At 37.9% G+C, this 21,568-nt stretch overlaps 1 protein-coding gene across 1 annotated transcript in view; it reads left to right on the top strand.

Moving 5' to 3' along the window:
• The window catches only part of Ugcg (UDP-glucose ceramide glucosyltransferase), a 44,326-nt gene extending 24,052 nt beyond the window's left edge, over positions 1-20,274 (top strand). The window contains exons 3-9 of the mRNA XM_090330433.1: positions 7,409-7,511; positions 9,088-9,189; positions 11,408-11,520; positions 13,617-13,795; positions 15,118-15,204; positions 18,631-18,820; positions 19,744-20,274. Coding sequence (XP_090186559.1) covers positions 7,409-7,511; positions 9,088-9,189; positions 11,408-11,520; positions 13,617-13,795; positions 15,118-15,204; positions 18,631-18,820; positions 19,744-19,914 — 945 coding nt within the window. The 3' untranslated portion in view covers positions 19,915-20,274. The remainder of the gene's footprint in view (positions 1-7,408; positions 7,512-9,087; positions 9,190-11,407; positions 11,521-13,616; positions 13,796-15,117; positions 15,205-18,630; positions 18,821-19,743) is intronic.
• The last annotated feature ends 1,294 nt before the right edge of the window (positions 20,275-21,568 follow it).

Raw genomic sequence — 21,568 nt, forward strand, 5'->3', positions numbered from 1 at the left:
GAAACAATATGATTGGGAGGGGATGGGGAGAGGAAAAGGGGGACAAAAACATGAGAAGGGGTATCAATGTTCGAGGAGTAATGCACCTACTACCTGTTGAATGTAAATGTTACCCCTCTATACATTACCCTGACAATAAAATACATTAATAATAATTTAAAAAGCTCAAGGACAGTGCCCAGTCCTGAGTTCAAACCCCAGGACCGGCCAAAAAAATTATATATATATATATATATATGCATATACATATACATATATATGTGTATATATACATACACACATGAGTGTGTATATATATTAAAAATAAGAACATGTAATAACATAGACTTGATTTTTTTTGTCACACTCAAAATGTAAAACATGGTCTTCTATAGTTATATAGCTAAGGAAGAATGATATAAATAAAGTTATAATGTAAATTTTGCAATAAGAAAAGTGGAAGTTTTTCAAGCCCTTTAATATCTATAATATAGAGACAGATGCAAAGGAAAGTAAACCTTAGACCATAACAGTGTTATCTGCACTTTTTTGGGAGGGGGGCCGTCATGGGGCTTAAACTCTGGGCTTGGGTGCTATCCCTGAGCTCTTCATCTCAAGGCTATCACTCTACCACTTGAGCCACATTGCCACTTCCAGTTTTCTGGTGGTTAACTAGTGATAAGAGTCTCATGAACTTTCCTGCCAGGGCTGACTTTGAACTTCAATCCTCAGATCTCAGCCTCTTCAGTGACTAGGATTACAGGCATGAGCCACCAGCAAGTGGCTGTCTACACTTATTATGGTAGAATGCAGTCTCCTCATTCAGTTTCATAACCATCCTCTACCATCACTTTTCTGTTCCATCTGTTATGATTTTATAATCACAAGGTTTAAATAGTTGAGGGAATTACTACAGGTTTTAATTTAAAAATTTGTAAAATTAAAAATAATATATATGTATATACAATAATTACATACATTTGAGAGGAATCTGTAATTGATTTGTTCTAAATAAAGATTACACAGCAGGATTATCTCAAGTTAGTTCTTTCCCATTTATGCTGTGTCATTGTAGCGTTTAAGTTGAAGAGAAAGCTGTGTCTGTACTTATCATTAAATGAATAACAGCATATATTTTCTGATTACAAAAAATATTTTTACCTCTGTAACTAGCAGGGCACTGAAATCTAAAGGAAATTTTTTATTTGTGTGCCAGTACTAGAACTTGAAGTTCAGACCTCTGGTTAACTTGGCTTTCTCTCTCAAGGTTGGCATTCTACCATTTCAACCAGTCATCTAATTCCAGCTTTCTGCTGGATAATTGGAGATAAGAGTCTCACAGATTTATCTGCCCCAGCAGGTTTTGAACTGGGATCCTCAGATCTCAGCCTCCCAAGTAGCTTAAGAGAAAAATTTGACCATACCACATTTTACTTGATTGGGATGGGGGGGCGGGGGGGCGGGGAGCCAGATGAGAGGTTTATGGTACCTTGCTAGCAGTTTGCATAGAACAAACATTTTACATCCACTGCACTTTATATGTTCTGTTGAGTGTAGAATAATATCTTCTTTCAGCTTGGCACAACTTTTTCTGTTATTTTATTTGTCACATCCAAAGGTCACTTGAGGGGTAAAAAAAAAGTTGAACTTACATTGAAGTTTTCTAGTTGTATTTAAGAGTGTTTACTACTGACTACTTATACTGAATTTCTAATCTATAATTTAGGCCAGACTATGCCAGTTTCCCCGATTTCTATGCTCTCTAAGTATCTGTCTTATTAGTCTCCTTTATATTGATACATGTTTTGTGGGGGGGAAATAGGAAAGTAAGAAAATGCCATAGTTCATTTTTTTATGACGTTGAATGTCACTTGGTGTCAAATACAGGAAAGATTTGGGAAAATCTAGTGATAGCAGATGATTCAGAAAGCACTTCAGTAAATTATGAAGACATTTGTAACTAATGGCTGGGTTATTAATAGGTTAGAGTCATTGTGATTTTATTTTCATCTTTGCAAATATAGAATTACTTAAAAACTTTCAAGTCTAGAGCCATGTTTTGGATTCCTCATTCTGAGAAGTTTAGCTAGGCCTACCAGGATTTTTTCTTCTAAACAACTAGTTTTCTAATAATAAATTAAACACTGAAAAATACAGCTGGGTACCACTGATGACTCATGTCTGTAATCCTAGTGACTCAGCAGGCTGAGATTTGAGGATCACAGCCAGCCTGGGCTGGGCAGGAAAATCTGTGAGATGCATATCACCAGTTAACCAACAAAAGGCAGGAAGTAGGCTGTGGCTCAAGTGATAGAGCTCTAGCCTTGAGAGAAAAAAGCTAAGGGACAGTGCCTAGGCCCTGAGTTCAAACCCCCATACTGGCAGGGGAAAAAAAGGATAAAACTAAAGATGAATTGAAAGATAAAGCACAGGCATTGTTAAGTAATACCTTAAGTAAGATGAATTTTGTTAAGATTTTATCATTTTATAAACATCTAGTGCTTATGAGTAGATAATATGCAGGCTTACCTTTCAAAACTTGGAATTTAGAGTTTTCCTATGAGTTGCTCCCTTCTTGTGATTTTTTTTCTCACAGGAAGTTATCAGGACACATGCATAACTTTATACCCACTCTTCACTTACCCTGGACCACAAATGTTCTAAGTCTCTCTGTTATAGAATTTATATTCTCTTCAGGATAGGAGTTGGCCTAGTAGTAAAGTGCCTGCTTAGCATGCATGAAGACCCAGTTTCAATTCCTAGTTACCATATACATAGAAAAGCCGGAAGTGATACTGTGGCTCAAGTGGTAGAGCACTAGTCTTGAAGAAAGCCCAAGGACAGTGCTCAGGCCCTGAGTTCAAACCTTAGTACTGGCCAAAAAAGAATTCATATTCTCTTTATAAAGTTTTCTGGAAGCCTGATTAATAATAATAGTAATAATAGCTGAGGATATTTCAGGATATTACTACTTGATGTGCAGTATGATCATTCGTATACTAAAATATTTTTCAGGCTGAGTGCTAATCAGGCATGTCTGAATCCCAGCTACTCAGAAGTCTGAGATCCAAGGATCAAGGTTCAAAGCCAGCCTAAACAGGAAAGTCTGAGACTCTTACCTCCAATAATTACCAAAAAAAAGCTGGAAATGGCACTATGGCTCAAAGTGGAAGAACATTAGCCTTGAGTATACAAGCTCAAGGACAGCACCCTAGTCCTGTGTTTAAGTCCCTGGATGGGTGCACAAACAAAGGAAACTTTTTTTTTTTCAGTTTTGAGATTATAACATAGGGATAGGGTATGTACTTACCACGTACATGACTCTGGTTTCAGTTCCCAGGGCTATCCCCCTTGGGGAAGAAATTCTTTTGTAGAAGTTTATTTTATCTTACTTACTATAATAAAACATCTACATTCCTATTATCGACAGGACTGAATCAAGGAGGATATTTTTGTAATATTTATACATTTAAATCTGTTATTGATGCACCTAGTTTAATGACAAATGTAAATTGATATTGCAAGCATTAGGTTCTTAAGCATCAGAGTGCTAAGTGTTTTCAGTTTGGGGATTTAAAAAAAATTGCCTATCTTGTTCTCAGCCTTTTAGTCATTTTCACTGCTTAAAAAGAAAAAGAGAAGCCAGGCACTGGTGGCTCACACCTGTAATCCTAGCTACTCTAGGGGCTGAGATCTGAGGATCATAGTTCAAAGCTAGCCTGGCCATGAAAGTCTGTAAGATTCTTATCTCCAGTTAAGAAAAAACAAAGGTAGTGCCACCTTCCTTTTCAAAGTGGTAGAGTGCTACCATTCAGGTGAAGAGCTCAGGGACAGTGTCCAGGCCCAGAGTTCAAGCCCCATGACCATAAAAAGAGAAATTTATTCTGGTTAGCTGTCTGAATAGCAGTCTTATGAAGACAACTTGATAGAAGGCCTTCTAACTAGATTAGTGTTTATGGATTCTGTATTCAAATTATGCTCATTTCAAGTAGATGTTACTTATCTCTTATATGCCTTTATCACATATAAATCTATATATCTGTATATCTTATATAGTATTTATATCTGCAAAATTAAAAATAATTGAATATTCATTGGTCCTAGTGATACATAACTATAATTCTGACAGAAATAGGAAGATCACAGTAGAGGGCTGGTCCCAGGCAAAAGCAAGAGACACTATCTAAAAAGAAAAAGTTCAGTGGCATTGTTCAAGTGGTAGTATTTGGCTAGTATTTGGATTGAATCCCTAGAACTGACAAAGTAAAGAAAAAGAAATGTTTAAAGATCTGTACACTTTTGGAGATAATGTAAATTGAGATTTATTTGTACTCTAGCTGTTTTGAAGATATTTGATTTTATTTTGGAATTAACTTTAAGAGTTATAATCAATAAAGATGAAAACTTTTGCCTTGTACTTGAGCACATGTGAGCTGTACCTTCCCTTCTTATACCTCCCTTACCTAACACTGCGACTTCTTGAATATTTTTCTATTAGCCACTTACCAGTTTAGCTTTAATTTTTTCCCATTGAGTACATTTTTAGTACTATGTCCTTCCTTCCTTCCTTCCTTCCTTCCTTCCTTCCTTCCCTCCCCTCCCTCCCTCCCTCCCTCCATCCCTCCTTCTCTCCTTCCTTCCAGACTAGGACTTGAATTCAGTAACAGACAGTTTTGCTCACTGGCTAAGTGCTCTACCAACTGAGCTACACCTCTAACCCCATTAGTACTATTTCATATTTTTTCTCTTGATGGGGGGTGGGAGGAGGTGGAGAACAATGTTAGCTCTTTTAAAAAAATAGTATTTTTTCATACATATTTTTATTGTAATTAATAGAAGGGTTACATGATATTTGCCAGATAGATGGTGCATTAATTCCCATACATTGATACCCTTTAACATGTCTTGGTCCCCATTTTCCTCCCCCCTACCCCCACCCCTTATCTTGTTTTCCCCCGTTCCCTATCCAATTTCAAATAACCAAATACAAATATATCCGATATATCAGGTAACAAAGTGAGATACTGTAACAATATGAGATAACCAAGGGACAGCAAAAGAAATGAGAGATAACATAGTACCTTAAGAACAACAATCATTCATTATATGGCTTATGTTTCTATATCCTAGAGGTCCTTTCATTTAGTGTCCTACTATATGGCCTTTTGTATCAAGGTTTTGCTCTATTGCAAATCTCTGCTAGGAGAGCCCAAGGTTTCTACTGATTATGACAAATGAGGGCAACCAAACACTTCTTAGCAGAAAGAACAGTGCAGGAGGAATTTCAATACCAAACTTTAGACTCTATTACAGAGCTATAATTATCAAAACAGCTTGGTACTGGCACAAGAACAGGCCTGAAGACCAATGGAATAGAACTGAAGACCCAGATATTAACCCACAGACCTATGGCCACCTAATCTTTGACAAGGGAGCCAAAAAAATAGAATGGAAGAAAGATAGCCTCTTCAACAAGTTGTGCTGGCAGAACTGGTTAAGCACATGCAGAAAACTAAAGTTGGATCCTTCCTTGTCACCCTGTACTAGAATTAACTCCAAATGGATCAAAGACCTGGAGGTAAAAGCCGACACTCTGAAAACTTTACAAGAAGGAATAGGAGATACACTAGACCTCCTTGGCACAGGTCAAAACTTTCTTAATAAGGACCAAGAATCACAACAAATCAGAGAAAGGCTGCATTAAACTGCAGAGCTTTTGTATGGCAAAGGACATAGCTAGTAAACTAATTAGGAAGCCTACAGAGTGGGAGAAGATCTTCACCAACCATACAACAGACAAAGGCCTCATATCTAAAATATATCAACAGCTCAAAAAATTGAATCAATCCAAAACTAATCTCCAAAGTAACAACCATCCCATTAAAAGATGGGCCAAAGACTTAGAGTCTTCTCTGAAGAAGAAACAAAAATGGCCTATGAAGAAATGCTCAACATCTCTGGTCATAAAAGAAATGCAAATCAAACAACTCTAAGATTCTACCTCACTCCAGTTAGAATGGCCAGGATCAAGAAAACTAATAACAACAGATGCTGGAGGGGATGTGGCCAGGAGGGATCACTACTACACTGTTGGTGGGAGTGCAAACTCATTCAACCACTATGGAAAGCAGTATGGCAGTTCCTCAAAAGACTAAACATAGAGCTCCTCTATGACCCAGCAATTCCACTACTTGGCATTTACCCAACCATCCAGAATCTAGGGCATACTAAATCCACTAGCACAACAATGTTCATTGCAGCATTATTCACCATAGCAAAGATATGGAACCAACCTAGATGTCCCTCAGTTGATGAGTGGATCAACAAGTTGTGGTATTTGTACACAATGGAATTCTATGCTGCTGTCAGAAAGAATGACATCGCCCCATTTGTTAGGAAATGGAAAGACTTAGAAAAGATCATATTAAGTGAAGTAAGCCAGACTCAAAAAATAGTATTTTATAGAATTTTATGAATTAGAAATGTTGTTTACTATAAAGAAATAACAAGTCAGGCACCAGTGGTTCCTACCTGTAATCCTAGCTACTCAGGAGGCTCAGATCTGAGGACCAAGATTCAGACAGCCCGAGAAGGAAAGAACATGAAACTCTTTTATCTTCAAGTAACCACCAAAAAGCCAGAAGTTGTGTTATAGCCCAAGTGGTAGCATACTAACCTTGAGCAAAAAAGCTAGGGGAAAATACAAGGTCCCTAATTTAAACCCTAATGCCAACACACAAGAAGAAAAAAAGCAGGGGAGGGGGAGAGATGGGAGAACCATGCACAGCCACATAGTTCTTTATTACATATTTTTGATGAGATAAGTGTTGATGAGATAAGGCCAGGAGTGTGGCCTAGTGGTAGAGTGCTCGCCTAGTTTGCACAACGCCCTAGGTTTGATTCCTTGGTACCACAACACAGAAAAGGCCAGAAGTGGTTCTGTGGCTCAAGTGGTAGCGTGCTAGCCTTGAGAAAACCCAAGGACAGTGCCTAGGCCCTGAGTTCAAGCCCCAGGATTGGCACAAAAAACAAAAAGAAAAGAAAAAAGAGATGTATTTGATCTATCCTCTCTATTCCCTCTGCTTGCAAACAGACACCCATCCTGGTAAAGTCCCTGTCATCATCTGTTTCCTTCAGTGTTGAGTGTCAGATGTATTACAAATATTTTAATGTAGTTTACACAGTTTCTTCTTTCTTAAACTTTTCAATCAATTTGTAAATACAGATGCTTATTTTTATGATCTTTAGAGCTCTACCACTTGAGTCACAGCACCACTTCCGGCTTTTTTTTCTATGTATGTGGTACCAAGGAATTGAACCTGGGTCTTCATGCATGCTAGGCAAGCACTCTACCACTAGGCCAAACTCTCGGCCAATGATTATTATTTTTAAGAGCACTTTCTTAACATGCGCCATTTCCTTTGACTAGTATGAAGTCCTTCTTTGTGTACAAGATCATGATGATCCAGCCATTGATGTATGTAAGAAGCTGCTTGGAAAATACCCGAATGTTGACGCTAGATTATTTATAGGTAAGTATCAAATAAAACGTGCTTTGGTTATCGTAAGTATCCTGAAATCTCCTGAATTACACTGTAGATGAGGGCACCCAGGACATGCTATTAAACACATTTATTCTAACATGTTTTTTAGGGATAGTGAAAGATGTTTACATGCTTCATAGGAAAGTTATAAAACCAAGCTCGTTTTTTGTTTGCTTGTTTGTTTTGCCAGTCCTGGGGCTTGAACTCAGGGCCTGAGCCTCACTTCCAGCTTTTTCTGTGTATGTGGTACCAAGGAATCAAATCTATGTTGTTGTGCATGCTAGGCAAGCACTCTACCATTAGGCCAAACTCCTGGCCCCCCCAAACTTTTTTTAAAAATCTATCACTAGCAAAACATTTATAGTACTTAGTCATAAGCAGTAGATTTCTCATTATATTGCAGAAAGTATTTTAGGGGGAAGTTTATAGGTTTATTCCAAATACATGCAGAGATGCATTTGCCATTAGGAAGGCACAGTACCACTTCCCAGCCCCATTGTGATTAATGTCTATCTGGTATGAACTCTCACTTCTATGTTGTCTTAATTACCATAGCTTCAAAGTGAGTTCTATACTTTTTCATTTCTATCACTGGTTTTTTTTGCCAATCATGGGGCTTGAACTCTGGGCCTGGGCACTGCCTCTGAGTTCTTAAACCCAAAGCTACTGTCCTACCTCTGGGCCTGGTCATTGTCCCTGAGTTCTTCAGCTCAAGGCTACCGCCCTACCCCTGGAGCCACAATGCTGCATCTGGTTTTCTAGTGGTTAATTGAAGATAAGAGTCTCTTGGACTTTAGTACCCGGGCTGGGTCTGAACCTCGATCCTCAGATCTCAGCCTCTTGAGTGGCTAGGATTACAGGCAGGAGCCACCACAACTGGCCATCCCTATCACTTTTTTAAATTGACAAAATGTGTATAACTTTATGCTTATAACATTTTGAAGCATACACATTATAAATAGGTAAATTAAGTTAATTAACCTAGGCATTACTTTGTGGTTGAAAATTTAGCCATTTTCAACTATTCAATACGTGGTTACTGTAAGCAAAGTCATCATGCTATACATTGCCATTGAATATTGATTCACACTTACTGTTCATGTGGTAACTTTCAAAATTAAAAAGTTAGTTCGATACTAGAGCCTGATAACTGCAGTCCTAGCAGCTAGAAAAGCTGAAATCTCAAGATTGTGGTTTGAAGCAAGCTGGGCGGGTATATCTGTGAGACTCTTTCCTCAAAGTAAGCAGCAAAAAGCCAGACGTGAAACTATGGTTCAAGTGTTAGAGCACTAGCCTGTAATGATGAAATAAGGGACAGAGTCTGGTGTCAATTGAAGCCAGGAGTGACAGAAAAAGAAAAAAAAAAGGAATTCGAAAGTGAGAGTGAAGTTTCAGAGGTAAATAATAGAATTCTCTTTGGGGGAATGTTTTCTAGATACGTTATTCTGAATAACAAATATGTTTAAATGATTAAATATAAAATCCTTTACACTCCTACCATGTATCTTTACAGTAGACAGTTTTCATTATTACATCTTCTCTTGTTGTACCTTTATATTTTTAGGTGGCAAAAAGGTTGGCATTAATCCTAAAATCAATAATTTGATGCCAGGATATGAAGTTGCAAAGTATGATCTTATATGGATTTGTGATAGTGGAATAAGAGGTGAGATTTTTAAAAAAAATTATTTTATAAACCTGTTTCTTGATGAAATGCCCAAAACAAAAGTTTGTCAGTCTTGATTATTTGCCTAATAAAGTAATGTCATGGTATTAGATCCAGCTCTACTTTCTTAGATTTCTATTTTTTAGGATATTAGTATTATGATGTTTCATTTTGAAGAGAAAATTCTAACCATTAGAAAAATAGTCTGGTCTATTATCTAGTCTACAAACTATCACGTGCGTAATTTTCCCCTTATTCGTGTGGCACTACCTTTTTGCTTAAATCTAATACGCTAATCTCAAACAGGGACAAGATCAGTAAGTATATGGTTTCCTGGGATGAATTTTTTTTTTTTTTTTTTTGCCAGTCCTGGGCTTGGACTCAGGGATTGAGCACTGTCCTTGGACTTTCTTAAGGCTAGCACTCTACCACTTGAGCCTTAGCAACACTTCCGGCTTTTTGCTATGTATGTGGTACTGAGGAATCAAACCCAGGTCTTCATGCATGCTAGGCAAGCACTCTACCACTAGGCCAAACTCCTGGCCCCACGGGATGAATATTTGTATTGGGACTTATGTATGTCTTTTTTATATGTACGTATGTATGCATGTGTATGTGTGTGTATGTGTGCACGCACACATCTTCTTGATACATCTTTTTACTTAGATGATTTTAGTAAGAAGCCTTTTATATTCTGAAAGTATAATTTGCATTTTTAGACATTTAGTCTTAACATTAGTCTCTTTAGTGCTTTGTTTTTGCTGTTGTTGTTGTTTTGTCAGTCCTGGGGCTTGAGCTTGGGCTTTCCTCAAGGCTAGAGTTCTACCACTTGAGCCACTGCACCACTTTGGCTTTTTCTATGTATGTGGTACCAAGGAATTGAACCTGGGTCTTCATGCATGCTAAGCAAGTACTCTACTACTAGGCCAAACTCCGAGCACCTTTGTTATTGTTTTGATTACCTTTAGTTTCTTAACCTCAGCACTGTTGACAACTTGGCTTGATGTCATTTTTTGTTATAGCTTCCCCATAGGCCATCTTAACACCATCTTTGCCTGCTAGCACCTCCTTCTCAATTGAACACCCAAAAATGTCTGCAGTCATTCTTTGTAGAGAGGAACTGCTTTTGATTCAGAACCCAGACATAGAATACTACCCATCCAATACGCAGGGTACCAGTGGTGCATGCCTGTAATCTCTGTTACTGGATAATGGACCTGGCAGACAAATACAAGAAACTCTTATCTCCAGTTACTCAAGGGGAAAAACAAAACAAAACAAAAATAGAAGTGGAGCTGTAACCCAAAGGTAGAGTTGAGTTCAGCCTTGAGTAAAGAAGCCAAGCAGGAGCCATGAGACCTTGAGTTCAAGCCCTAGTACTGATACTTAGAAAGGAAGGGAAGGAGGGAGAGACAGACAGACAGACAGACAGACAGACACCTGGGCACTATTGGCTCATGCCTGCAATCCTAACTACTCAGAAGTCTGCAATCTGAGGAACCCCCCCCACACCCACATACAAAGGCTAAAAGGCAATAAAAAATTAAGTGAATCATATAAAATAAAATAATATGCTGTGCTTCTATTTGAAGACAAGGCAGTGCTTTAAAGTTTTTATTACTTTAAATTGCATATTTGAAAATTATTAGTCATTGTAATATTCTTTGGCATAAATCAGGATGGCTACAGTATAATAGCTCATGGTCAGAGTCTGTTCTTCACCCTTGTAATCTTAAAACTGTTACTGTCAAATATGTGTTAAGTCTTTCAGTGAAAAACTGTGGTACTTTCCCATTAGCAGTTCTGTGAGTCACTTCCTATGGGTAAAGTATAGAGACAGAACCTGAGGCCCTTTGACCTTTGTTTCTGAACCTTTTTCTAAGACAGTTTGTTCTGATTCCGGGTTGGATCTCTGACACGCGGTAACATTTTCAAGATGAACTGGGCACATGCTAGGTATACTCTAGGCTAAAAACTGCAGAGTAAACTAGCTGATCAACACAAGATACCTTTTTGAAATAGTATATTCTACTCCAAAAACTTATGAAATACGCATATTAAAAAGATATTTATTCTTATGATGCTTTAGTAATTAGTTTTATAATAACCTAATAATACCTTTTATATTTATGTGCATTTTATTAAAAATAACTTTTCTCTCTTGTTTCCCCACCTGGTTGGTTTTGTTTGTTTGTTTGTCTTTTATTTTTAATTTCAGTAATTCCAGACACGCTAACTGACATGGTCAATCAAATGACAGAGAAAGTAGGCTTGGTTCACGGGCTGCCATATGTAGCAGACAGACAGGGCTTTGCTGCCACATTAGAACAGGTGAGCAGGCTGGTTGTATATCATGTTCGTACTTCTAGTAGCTCCTAGACTGTCCTCTCTGGTAGCTCCAGACTGTGCTAGGAATTGGGATTGGCTACCTGACTTTACTGTGCCTGACTTTCTGAAGCAGAAGGGCAGCCATTTTCATTCCTGTGACAGTCCTTGGGCCTTGGATTCCGTTTACTGTTGAATGAAGCTCAGCCTGGTGATGTTCACACAATGAGATGTGTTGTGGGCCTCTGGCCAGCTGGACAAGTTCACTCCAGATGTATTGACTTTCATAAAAGAATATGATAGCTTTCTTGTAACCATTCAAACTGGTTTTTACATATTAAGAAGTTTTTCAAATATACACAAAATAATTGTTCATGTAAGTCCCTATACTAAATCCATCTAATTTCTGTGTGTGTGTGTGTGTGTGTGTGTGTGTGTGCGCACTTGTGTGCACGCGCTGGCACTAGAGCTTGAACTCAGGGCCTGGGTACTGTCCCTCAGCTTTCTCACTCAAGGCTACCTTGAACCACAGCTCCAGTTCCTACTTTTTTTGTGGTTAATTAGAGGTAAGACTCTCAGATCTGTGTTCTCAGGTTGGCTTCAACTGTAATCCTGGATCTCAGTCTCTTAAGTAGTTAGGATTACAGACATGAGCCTGGCTCCATCTAAGTTCTTTCTGGGAGATGGTTAATAATCAGAGATGCTTATTTTCTGGGTTCTTTTCAGCCTTTTATATTTGAGGGCTGGTTAATTTTTGTATCTTAGCCTGTTTTTGTGGTTCTGGAGATCGCTCTCAGGGTCTCGCATGTGTTAGCATGTGTTCCACCCCAGAGTAACATCTCCAGTCCAAACTGTTCGCTTTATAAAATAAATGCTACTTGTGCTAAATTATACATTATAGAAAAGCCGTCAAGGCAATACATAAATTTATAACCCTACTAGGTAGAGGAAATAGCTTTACAAACTTAAGATTTTGTTTTTGTCTTAACATTTTGGCACTTGGGATTCCAGTACTTTTCCTATACTTATCAAAAAATATAGTTGGGAGCCCTGCACCTGTGGCGCATGCCTATAATTTTAGTTGCTCCGAAGGCTGAGATCTGAGGATTGTGGTTTAAAGCCAGCCTGGGCAGAAAGGTCCATGAGACTCTTTATTTCCAATTAATCAACAAAAAGCCTGAAATGGAGCTGTTGCTCAAGTGGTAGCATGGTAGCCTTGAACAAAAAAGCTTGGAGACAGCAGCCAGATCCTGACTTAGAGCCCTAACACTAACACACACGCACGCACGCATGCACACACGCACCACACCAGCCCTCACAAGAAGAAGTTTGAGACTCCATCTCAATCAATGGCTAGGTGAGGTACATTGGAGATTGGGTTGTGGAGTGGTTCAAGACCAACCCAGACAGAAAAGTTCTCAAGCCATCTCAGTGGATGACTGGATGCCCTGACCCATGCTAGTTATCGATGTTATAGAGAAGCAATGGCAGGGTGCAGCAGTTAGTTAACATCTGCTATTTCCAGTTACATGGAAAGGTACAAGGAGGAGGATGGAAGTTCAAGATGGCTTGGGCATAAAGCAAGACTCTACCTCAAAACCTGCCAATGTAAAAAGAGGCTGGAGACAAGGCTCAGCTAGCAAAGCACCAGTCTAGTAAATGCAAAGTCCTAAATGTAATCCCCAGTACAGGGGTTGAGGGGAAGTAATCCATCCTTCCTTCCTTCCTTCCTTCCTTCCTTCCTTCCTTCCTTCCTTCCTTCCTTGTCTCTTTATTTATAGCCCATGTTGAGCTAGAACTGACAAATCCTCCTTTCTCCATCTCCCAAGTACTAAGATTACAGCCATGTGCCACCATATCCTACCTACATGTAAATAATTCTTTGTAATGATGATAACAAGTATAGTCAACCAGATAAATTACTAATTGCCTGTTACATGTAAGCACAATCAATGTACTATTTTTGTTTGGGTAGTTTATATAAAAACAGATAGGATATTTACTCAAATTATATTTAAAGAAAATTAGGAATAAGCTTATAAACACTACACTTTGAACATGATTCTAATAGTATACGTTTGTGGGCTGCTTTTGGGGAGCAGGTGTATTTTGGAACTTCACATCCAAGGTCCTACATCTCTGCCAATGTCACTGGTTTCAAGTGTGTGACGGGAATGTCTTGTTTAATGAGGAAGGACGTGTTAGATCAAGCAGGAGGACTTATCGCTTTTGCCCAGTACATTGCTGAAGATTATTTCATGGCCAAAGCAATAGCTGACAGGTAAGAAGCCAAAACTAAGCCCATATATTTGTAGTGCCTATCCTTTGTTAGTTTGTTCTTTCTGCCTTTGTTGGGCTGGAGGCGCGGCTCAAGTGGTAAAACACCAATCAAGAACTTCAAAAATTATTGTTACTTTTCACTAGTAGATGCAGAGTAGGTAAGTAATTTTGGCAAAACAGCTTGTATTAATTATTCATAGACGTGTACTAGTATAGCAAGTCCATTTATGTCTATTCAAGTTAATGTGATTTGAAAGGATTGAAAGGAAGTGTATCTGCGGTCATGCATTTTCATTAGTATAAATGTGAATCTCAGTGTGTTTTGAAGAATTAAAGCTCCTAATCATAGGAAGGTGGAAGATTTAAAAGTATTCTTCCAGGGCCAGAAGTTTGGCCTAGTGGTAGAGTGCTTGTCTAGCATGCACCAAGACCCGGGTTCGATTCCTCAGTACCACATAAAAAGCCAGAAGTGGTGCTGTGGCTCAAGTGGTAGAGCCCTAGCCTTGAGAAAATCCAGGGACAGTGCTCAGGCCTTGAGCCCAAGCCCAGGACTGGCCAAAAAAAAAAAAAGTATTCTTCCAAAATTTGAAATTCTCAGCACATTACCTGGTGCTTTGCTAGTAAGCCACTTAATGACTGTTGTGATTGACTTAGCATTTTACCATTACAAACACCGATTGGATTTTTAAAAATCATTTGTCTTATACTATCATTTTTTTAAAACAGGCTTAGCAAAAAAAAAAAAAAAAAAAAGTTTTCTCCTAACAAGGTTCATGGTGGTCAACCGTCTTCAGTGAAATAACCTTTTGTTTACATTTTTTTGTTGAAGCGCACAAGGCAAAACATTTTTCAGGAGGTATAGGGAAGGTTGGTTGTAGTGGTCAGAGAAGAAACTATTATATTACACCTAGAACCCTCTCTCCATGAGTGTTTTCAGAATGACCTTTTTTTTTTGTCAGTCCTGGGCTTGAGCTCAGGGCCTGAGCACTATCCTTGGACTTTCTCAAGGCTAGAGCTCTACCACTTGAGCCTCAGTACCATTTCCAGCTTTTTTCTACATATGTGGTACCAAGGAACCGAACTCAGGTTTTCGTGCATGCTAGGCAAGCACTCTAACACTAGGTCAAACTCCTGACCCTATGACCACACTTTTTAAGTTTCTGAAATTGTGATGCTCCTTGAAGTTTGTAGATGGAATGCCTTAGGCCAGTGTAATTGCTCAATTCTGGATCTTGGCACTTGTAGTGATTAATGATCGCATAACCAGTCAGGCTTGCATGTGTTTGTCACCTAAGATCAGTTTGTAATTATCTTCCTTTGCAGAGGTTGGAGGTTTGCAATGTCCACTCAAGTTGCCATGCAAAACTCTGGTTCTTACTCAATTTCTCAGTTTCAATCCAGAATGATCAGGTAACGAATTTTCTCCTTTTTACACTTTGTTAAAAAGAAAGGTGTTGCGGGGAGAGTAATATTACATGTTCTGATAAAGTTTTGAAGTACACCTCTAAAAGTCAGATTTTTTTGTTTAGTTCCAGAAAATAAAGCTTAAATTCAGTTCTGAATTCAAGTAAATTAAATCTTCCTCTTCTATTGGCTCTTATCTTCCACAGGCACCTACACACACCAAAAAACAAAACAAAACAAAAATCAAGAAAATTGAGCTTGTAATTTCATTAGAAAATGAGAAACATTTATACATACTGCATCCAAAAAATGCATCTTCATTATTTTCAATTCACAAATACATCTCAACTTTTCTGAAGTGGGTGGGTCAACTATGCCCAACTTCAAAGCAAAGTGTAAGAAATGGCCCCATCTTAAATAAAAGAAAAAGAAAGAAAGAAAGAAATGGCCCCATCTTCTTGATCTATTCATCTACTAAGAGGCATCTGGTTGGTTTTATATCTTAGCTATGGTAAATAATACTGCAATGAACATGGTAGTATTGATAGCTTTGTTATGGCCTTTTTTATGGTCATTTGGGTAAATACACAGTAGTGGGATTGCTAGGTCATAGGGGAGCTCTAGTCTTTTGGGGAACCTCCATACTACTTTCCAGAGTGGTTGAACAAATTTACACTTCTACTAATGGTGTAGTAGTGCCCCCCCCTTTTTTTAAATGGGTCATGGGGCTTGAACTCTGGGCCTGGGCGCTGTCCCTGCGCTCCTCAGGTCAAGGGTAGCACTATACCACTTTGAGCCACAGTACCACTTCCTGTTTTCTGTTCCTGGACTTCAGTACCTGGGATAACTGTGAACCATAATCCTCAGATTTTTAGCCTCCTAGGTTGCTAGGATTACAGGTGTGAGCCACACCGATTTCCATTTCTTTTATAGCCAGAGATGTTGAGCATTTCATGTGTCGATTGGACATTCTTATTTCCTCTTCAGAGAAGTTTCTTTTTAAGTCATTAGCCCAGTTATTAATGGGGTAATTGTTTCTTTGAGGATTTGTTTTAGGAGGACTTAATTTTTTGAGTTCTAAATGTATTTTAAATATGAGGCCCTTGTCTGTTGTATGCTAGTAAAGATCTTCTCATCTGTGAGCAGCTCTACAGTTAATGCAATCCCATTTGTCCAACTTTTTTTCATTTATTTAAAAAGTTTCAGGGCCAGGAGTTTGGCCTTGTGGTATTTCAATATTTGCTAGAAATTCTTCCATTCCTTCCAACTTCTTAAACTTGTTAGCATAAGGGGTTGAAAAGTATTCCCTTATGATGTTCTGAATCTTGATAATTTCTATTGTAATGTTTTTATTCTCATTCTGATTTTGTTTATTTGGCTGTGTTGGCTTCTTTTTTTGGTAAGATTTACTTAGAATTTATCAATTTTGTTAATTTTTTGGAAGAATCAACTCTTTGTTTTTGTTTTGTTGATTCTGTTTTTCTTTTTTTGGACCCATTCTGATTTAATTTTAATTATTTGTTTCCATCTACTAGATTGGGGTTTGGCTCATTGCTCTTTTTCAAATATCTTAAGGTGCATCACTAAATTGTTGGTTTGAGATTTCTCCAATTTGATGATGTTGGTGCTCATAGCTATCAATTTTCCTCTGAATCCTGCCTTTGCTGTGTCCCAGAAGAGCTGGTATTTTGTGTGCTCCTTTTGGTTAAATACCACAAATGTTTGAATTTCCATTCTGATCTCTTCCATGACCCACTGGTGATTCAACAATGTGTTGTTCAGTCTCCATGAATTACAGGATTTTCTATGGTAGCTTTTGGTGTTGAGCTCTAATCCCATTGTGGTCTGTGAGAATGCAGGGAATAGTTGCAGTATTTCTTAATTTGCATAGGTTTGATTTGTACCTTAAATGTGTTCTATTTTGGAGAATAATCCATGTGCTACTGAAAAAAACATATGTGTCTGTTAAGTCTAGTTGGTCTATGCAGTTGTTTAGTTCTGAGGTTTCTCTGTTAAGATTTTGCCATGTTGATTTATCCACAGGTAATAGTGGTATGTTAAAGTCACCAACGATCACTGTTTGGATCAGTGTGTGTTTTTAGTGTAAGTAGTGTTTGATGAAGTTGGGTGCTCTGGCATTTGGTGTATAAGTATGTAGGATAGTTACATCCTTCTGTAGGAGAGATTCCTTTATTAGTATGTAATAACGTTTTTCTTCTCACTAATTTTAATTTGAAGTCTATTTTATCTGATATTAGGATCATAACTTCACCCAGTTTATGGGGACCATTTGCTTGATAGATTTTATTCCAGCCTTTCACTATCAGAATATGTTTGTTTTTGTGGGAAAGATGTGTCTCTTGAAGACAGCAGAAAAAAAGATCTTGCTTTTTGACCTAACTAGTCAGTCTGTGTGTCATCTAATTGGAGAGTTAAGTCATTAATGTTAGGATTGAGAGGTATTTGATAGTTCTTGCCATGTCATCCACCTTCTTAGGGCCTGTGATTTGGCAATTCTTGTAATAATCTGATTCTCTGTTTCAGGGCCATTTCTTTGCCAGTGTCATGTTCTTATTGGTTTTCTGTGTGTGAATGAATAGATAGATAGATAGATAGATAGTTAGTTAGATAGATAAGCATTTTTTATGTGCTGGTACTGGGTCTTGAACTCTTGAACTCTAGACCCAGAAACTGTCCCTTAGCTTTTTTGCTCTATACTGAAGCTCTACTACTTGAGCCACAGCTTCACTTTGGATTTTTCTTTTTTTTTTTTTTTTTTTTGCCAGTCCTGAGTCATGAGCTCAGGGCCTGAGCACTGTCCTTGGGCTTTCTCAAGGCTAGAACTCTACCACTTGAGCCACAGCACCACTTCTGGCTTTTTTCTATGTATGTGGTACTGAGGAATTGAACCCGGGTCTTCATGCATGCTAGGCAAGCACTCTACCACCAGGCCAAACTCCCAGTCCCCACTTTGGATTTTTAATAGTTAATTGGAGATGAGTCTCAAAGACTTTCCTATCTAGGCTAGCTTTGAACTGCAACCTTCCGATCTCAGCTTTCTGAGTAGCCACTGGCATTCAGATAAGAATTTCCTTTTTTCAATATGCATACTGTATATTGGGTGTGTGTGTGTGTGTGTTGAATACTGAAATGTTTTAAAATATATATTGAGACTAAATACTCATATGCTGATCTTTTTAATTTTTACATCTTCATTAAATTTTACAGTCTGTATTCATGTAACATGTAGACCATATCAATGAATTTGACTTTTCCTTTTGATAGACTAAAAGTAGAGAAAAGATTTATAAAGTAGCGAATGAAGAAATAAACAACAAACCAAACGTCTTTTAGGAAATCGATTATTTGTTAGTCTTATAACCAGGCTGTCATCTGGAAGAAAATCTTTTTAATTTTTTTTAAATTTTTTAGGTGGACCAAATTGAGGATTAACATGCTTCCTGCTACAATCATTTGTGAGCCAATTTCTGAATGCTTTGTTGCCAGTTTAATCATTGGATGGGCAGCCCACCATGTATTCAGATGGGATATTATGGTGTTTTTCATGTGTCATTGCCTGGCATGGTTTATATTTGACTACATTCAACTCAGGGGTGTCCAGGTATGTGGATAGGCATGGAAAGGTTGGTAGTCATTTGATAGAATAAAAACTCTTCTAATTGACATTCTTTAGTTTCTTATTGAAGGTTAAAATTAGGGTGTTTCATTTTGTTTTCTTCTATACTAGGGACTGAATCCAAGGGCATATGCTTACCGGGTGAACACTCTACCACTTGAGTTGTGCCCCCAGCCTTTCTTTTTGGTGATGGTGTGGTGTTTTGTTTTTTTGTTTCGTTTTGCTTTTTGAGATAGGGACTTCAGAACTTTGCCTGAACTGACCTTGACCTCATAATCTTCCTGTAGCAGGGATTGTAGGCATGTACTACCATGCTCTAATAATGCAGATTTCAACATGTCTTTCCCAAGTGGAATGTGGACATACGATTTTACTTAATTTAAAACTTCAGTTGGTTATGCAATCATTTTTATCAAGACTCCAGAAAAATGCTTAGGCGAATCAACCTTATAAGCACAGTTACTTAAATTCTGATTTTTACTAATGATCAATGTTTTCTTAAATGGTATTGCATGGCAACTGAATGACCGGAGAAAACCGATTTGACTTCCTGTAATGTACTTTAAAAGAATTAAATCCAGTGTGTATGTGTATATATTTGGGTGCTAAGCCGGAACTCAAGACCTGGACACAGTCCCTTCACTTTTTTGCTCAAAAGTGGTGCTTTACCACTTGAGCCATAGCCTGCTTCCAGCTTTTGGGTGATTCATTGGAGATAAAAGTCTCACAGATATTCCTACCCAGGCTGGCTTTAAATTGCCATCCTCAGATTTCAGCCTCTTGAGAGCCAGGATCACAAGCATACGCCGCTGGTGCTGGGGGATAGTGGAGGGGGCGGGGTGGATTATCTTTTCTGTCTTTTTTTTAAAGCTGTGTCTTAGTCTGACAAACTGTGTTTCTACTCTTAGGGTGGCTCGCTGTGTTTTTCAAAACTTGATTATGCCGTCGCATGGTTCATCCGTGAGTCCATGACGATATACATATTTTTGTCAGCATTGTGGGACCCCACGATAAGCTGGAGAACAGGCCGCTACAGGCTGCGCTGTGGAGGGACAGCCGAGGAGATCCTTGACGTATAGCTGCAGCTCTGTGATGGAACAGAAGGAGAAAAGAAAAAGTATTATGAATTAGGTTCCGATAAACGCTTTTCAACATCTACCTTCAGTAGTTTTATCCCATGTATATTTTTGTATCTGTTCTTTAATTTATTTTGCATGGCGCTTGCATCTGTGAAAAGAAAAGAGGAAAAACAACAACAACAAAAAAACAACACATCTGTAGTCTTGGCCAACTGGTACATTTTGTTTTGTGGAAGTAGAGAATCAAAAGAAGTGGTTCTGGGAACCCAGGTTTGATTTTTGTTGTTTATTTTTTAAAACATATATATACACGTATGTGCCTATATATGTATATATGTGTGTGTATATATATATATGTGTGTGTGTGTGTGTGTATATATATATATATATGTATATGCTCTGTGACAAACACTATGACAGTATCCTTCAACAGGGAAAGTTTCTTATTTGTGAATACACTCAGTACATGGAAGGCAACACCTTGCAGCATTTAGGGAGACTCAGCATGAAGGCTCTATGAGCCCAAGTAATCCTACCTGAGAAACTTTTTCATGCTTTATGCCTACCTCTTGTAGTTTTTGCAGAGCAAATATAAATCGTAATAAGGTAGCTAGGCCTTGCAAAAACAAATGGAAAAAAAAACTTTTAAAAATAATAATAATGAAAGAGCTGGAGTCTAATGTTTATATGAATCTGTGAGACTTTAAAAAAAATTTTCTGGTCTCACTGTGATGAACCAAAAGTGTCTGAGTTTGGTTTTGTTTATCTTTTTCTTTTTTTAAAAAAAAAAATTGTAACCATGTATTGAAGGCCTCTTTTTGACCAACTGTTGTTGGTTCTGTCTTGAACCATTGTTAATATAATCACTGTGCTATAATTAATATAGCTAGATCTCTCCTTCCCCACACCTTACCCAGCCCACCCCATCTTTTCTTACATTTTTTTTGGGGGGTAGGGAGGGTGGGTGGGATTGGGGATGATTTTGTTTTAGTGTGAGTGGATATTTTGATAGTTGTAAGGAGAAATGCATTTCAGACACATTTCAACCATGAGCTATTTTCTTACACTGTATGTCTTGTTAATAAGAATGTAATTTCATGATACAGGTATTTAATATCTTTTTAAAGTAAATCCTCTAGCCATCCATAAATTGCAGTAGAGTATTCATAAGAGCAGGCAGAATGAGTTTTACTCTTAAAATCAATCAATATCAAACGAAGTCTACTGTGTGTGTGTGTTGTTTTTTTTTTTTTTACTATGATAGTCTAGTCTTACTTAAATTGGACTTTTGTATTCCAGTATGACAAAATAGACTAGATCACTACTAGCTGTAAATGCATGCTGTGGTTCACTCTTCAACCCCATTGTACAAATAAACTTGCTCAGCAGGTTCTGCTTAACTTGTGGTGAACTGGACTTGTTTTAGGGTTTTTTTGTTGTTGTTGCTTTTTTTTTTAATAGCAAAAATGTAAGGGACAGTGCATAAGCCTCTTTCTTTTTTTGGTAGTGGCATTTGCCTTTTCTTCAGGATTAGGTGGTGTGTTGTCTGTACAATAACTTCTGCAGGGCTAACACTGGCAATATGTCAGCTCAGATCCTTTGTTTCTACAGTTATTATGTCAATGAAAAATGTGTAGCAGATTAGCAATAATCC

This window comes from Megascapheus bottae, chromosome 3 (assembly GCF_031878675.1).
Source record: "Megascapheus bottae isolate mThoBot1 chromosome 3, mThoBot2.hap1, whole genome shotgun sequence".
Taxonomy (NCBI): domain Eukaryota; kingdom Metazoa; phylum Chordata; class Mammalia; order Rodentia; family Geomyidae; genus Megascapheus; species Megascapheus bottae.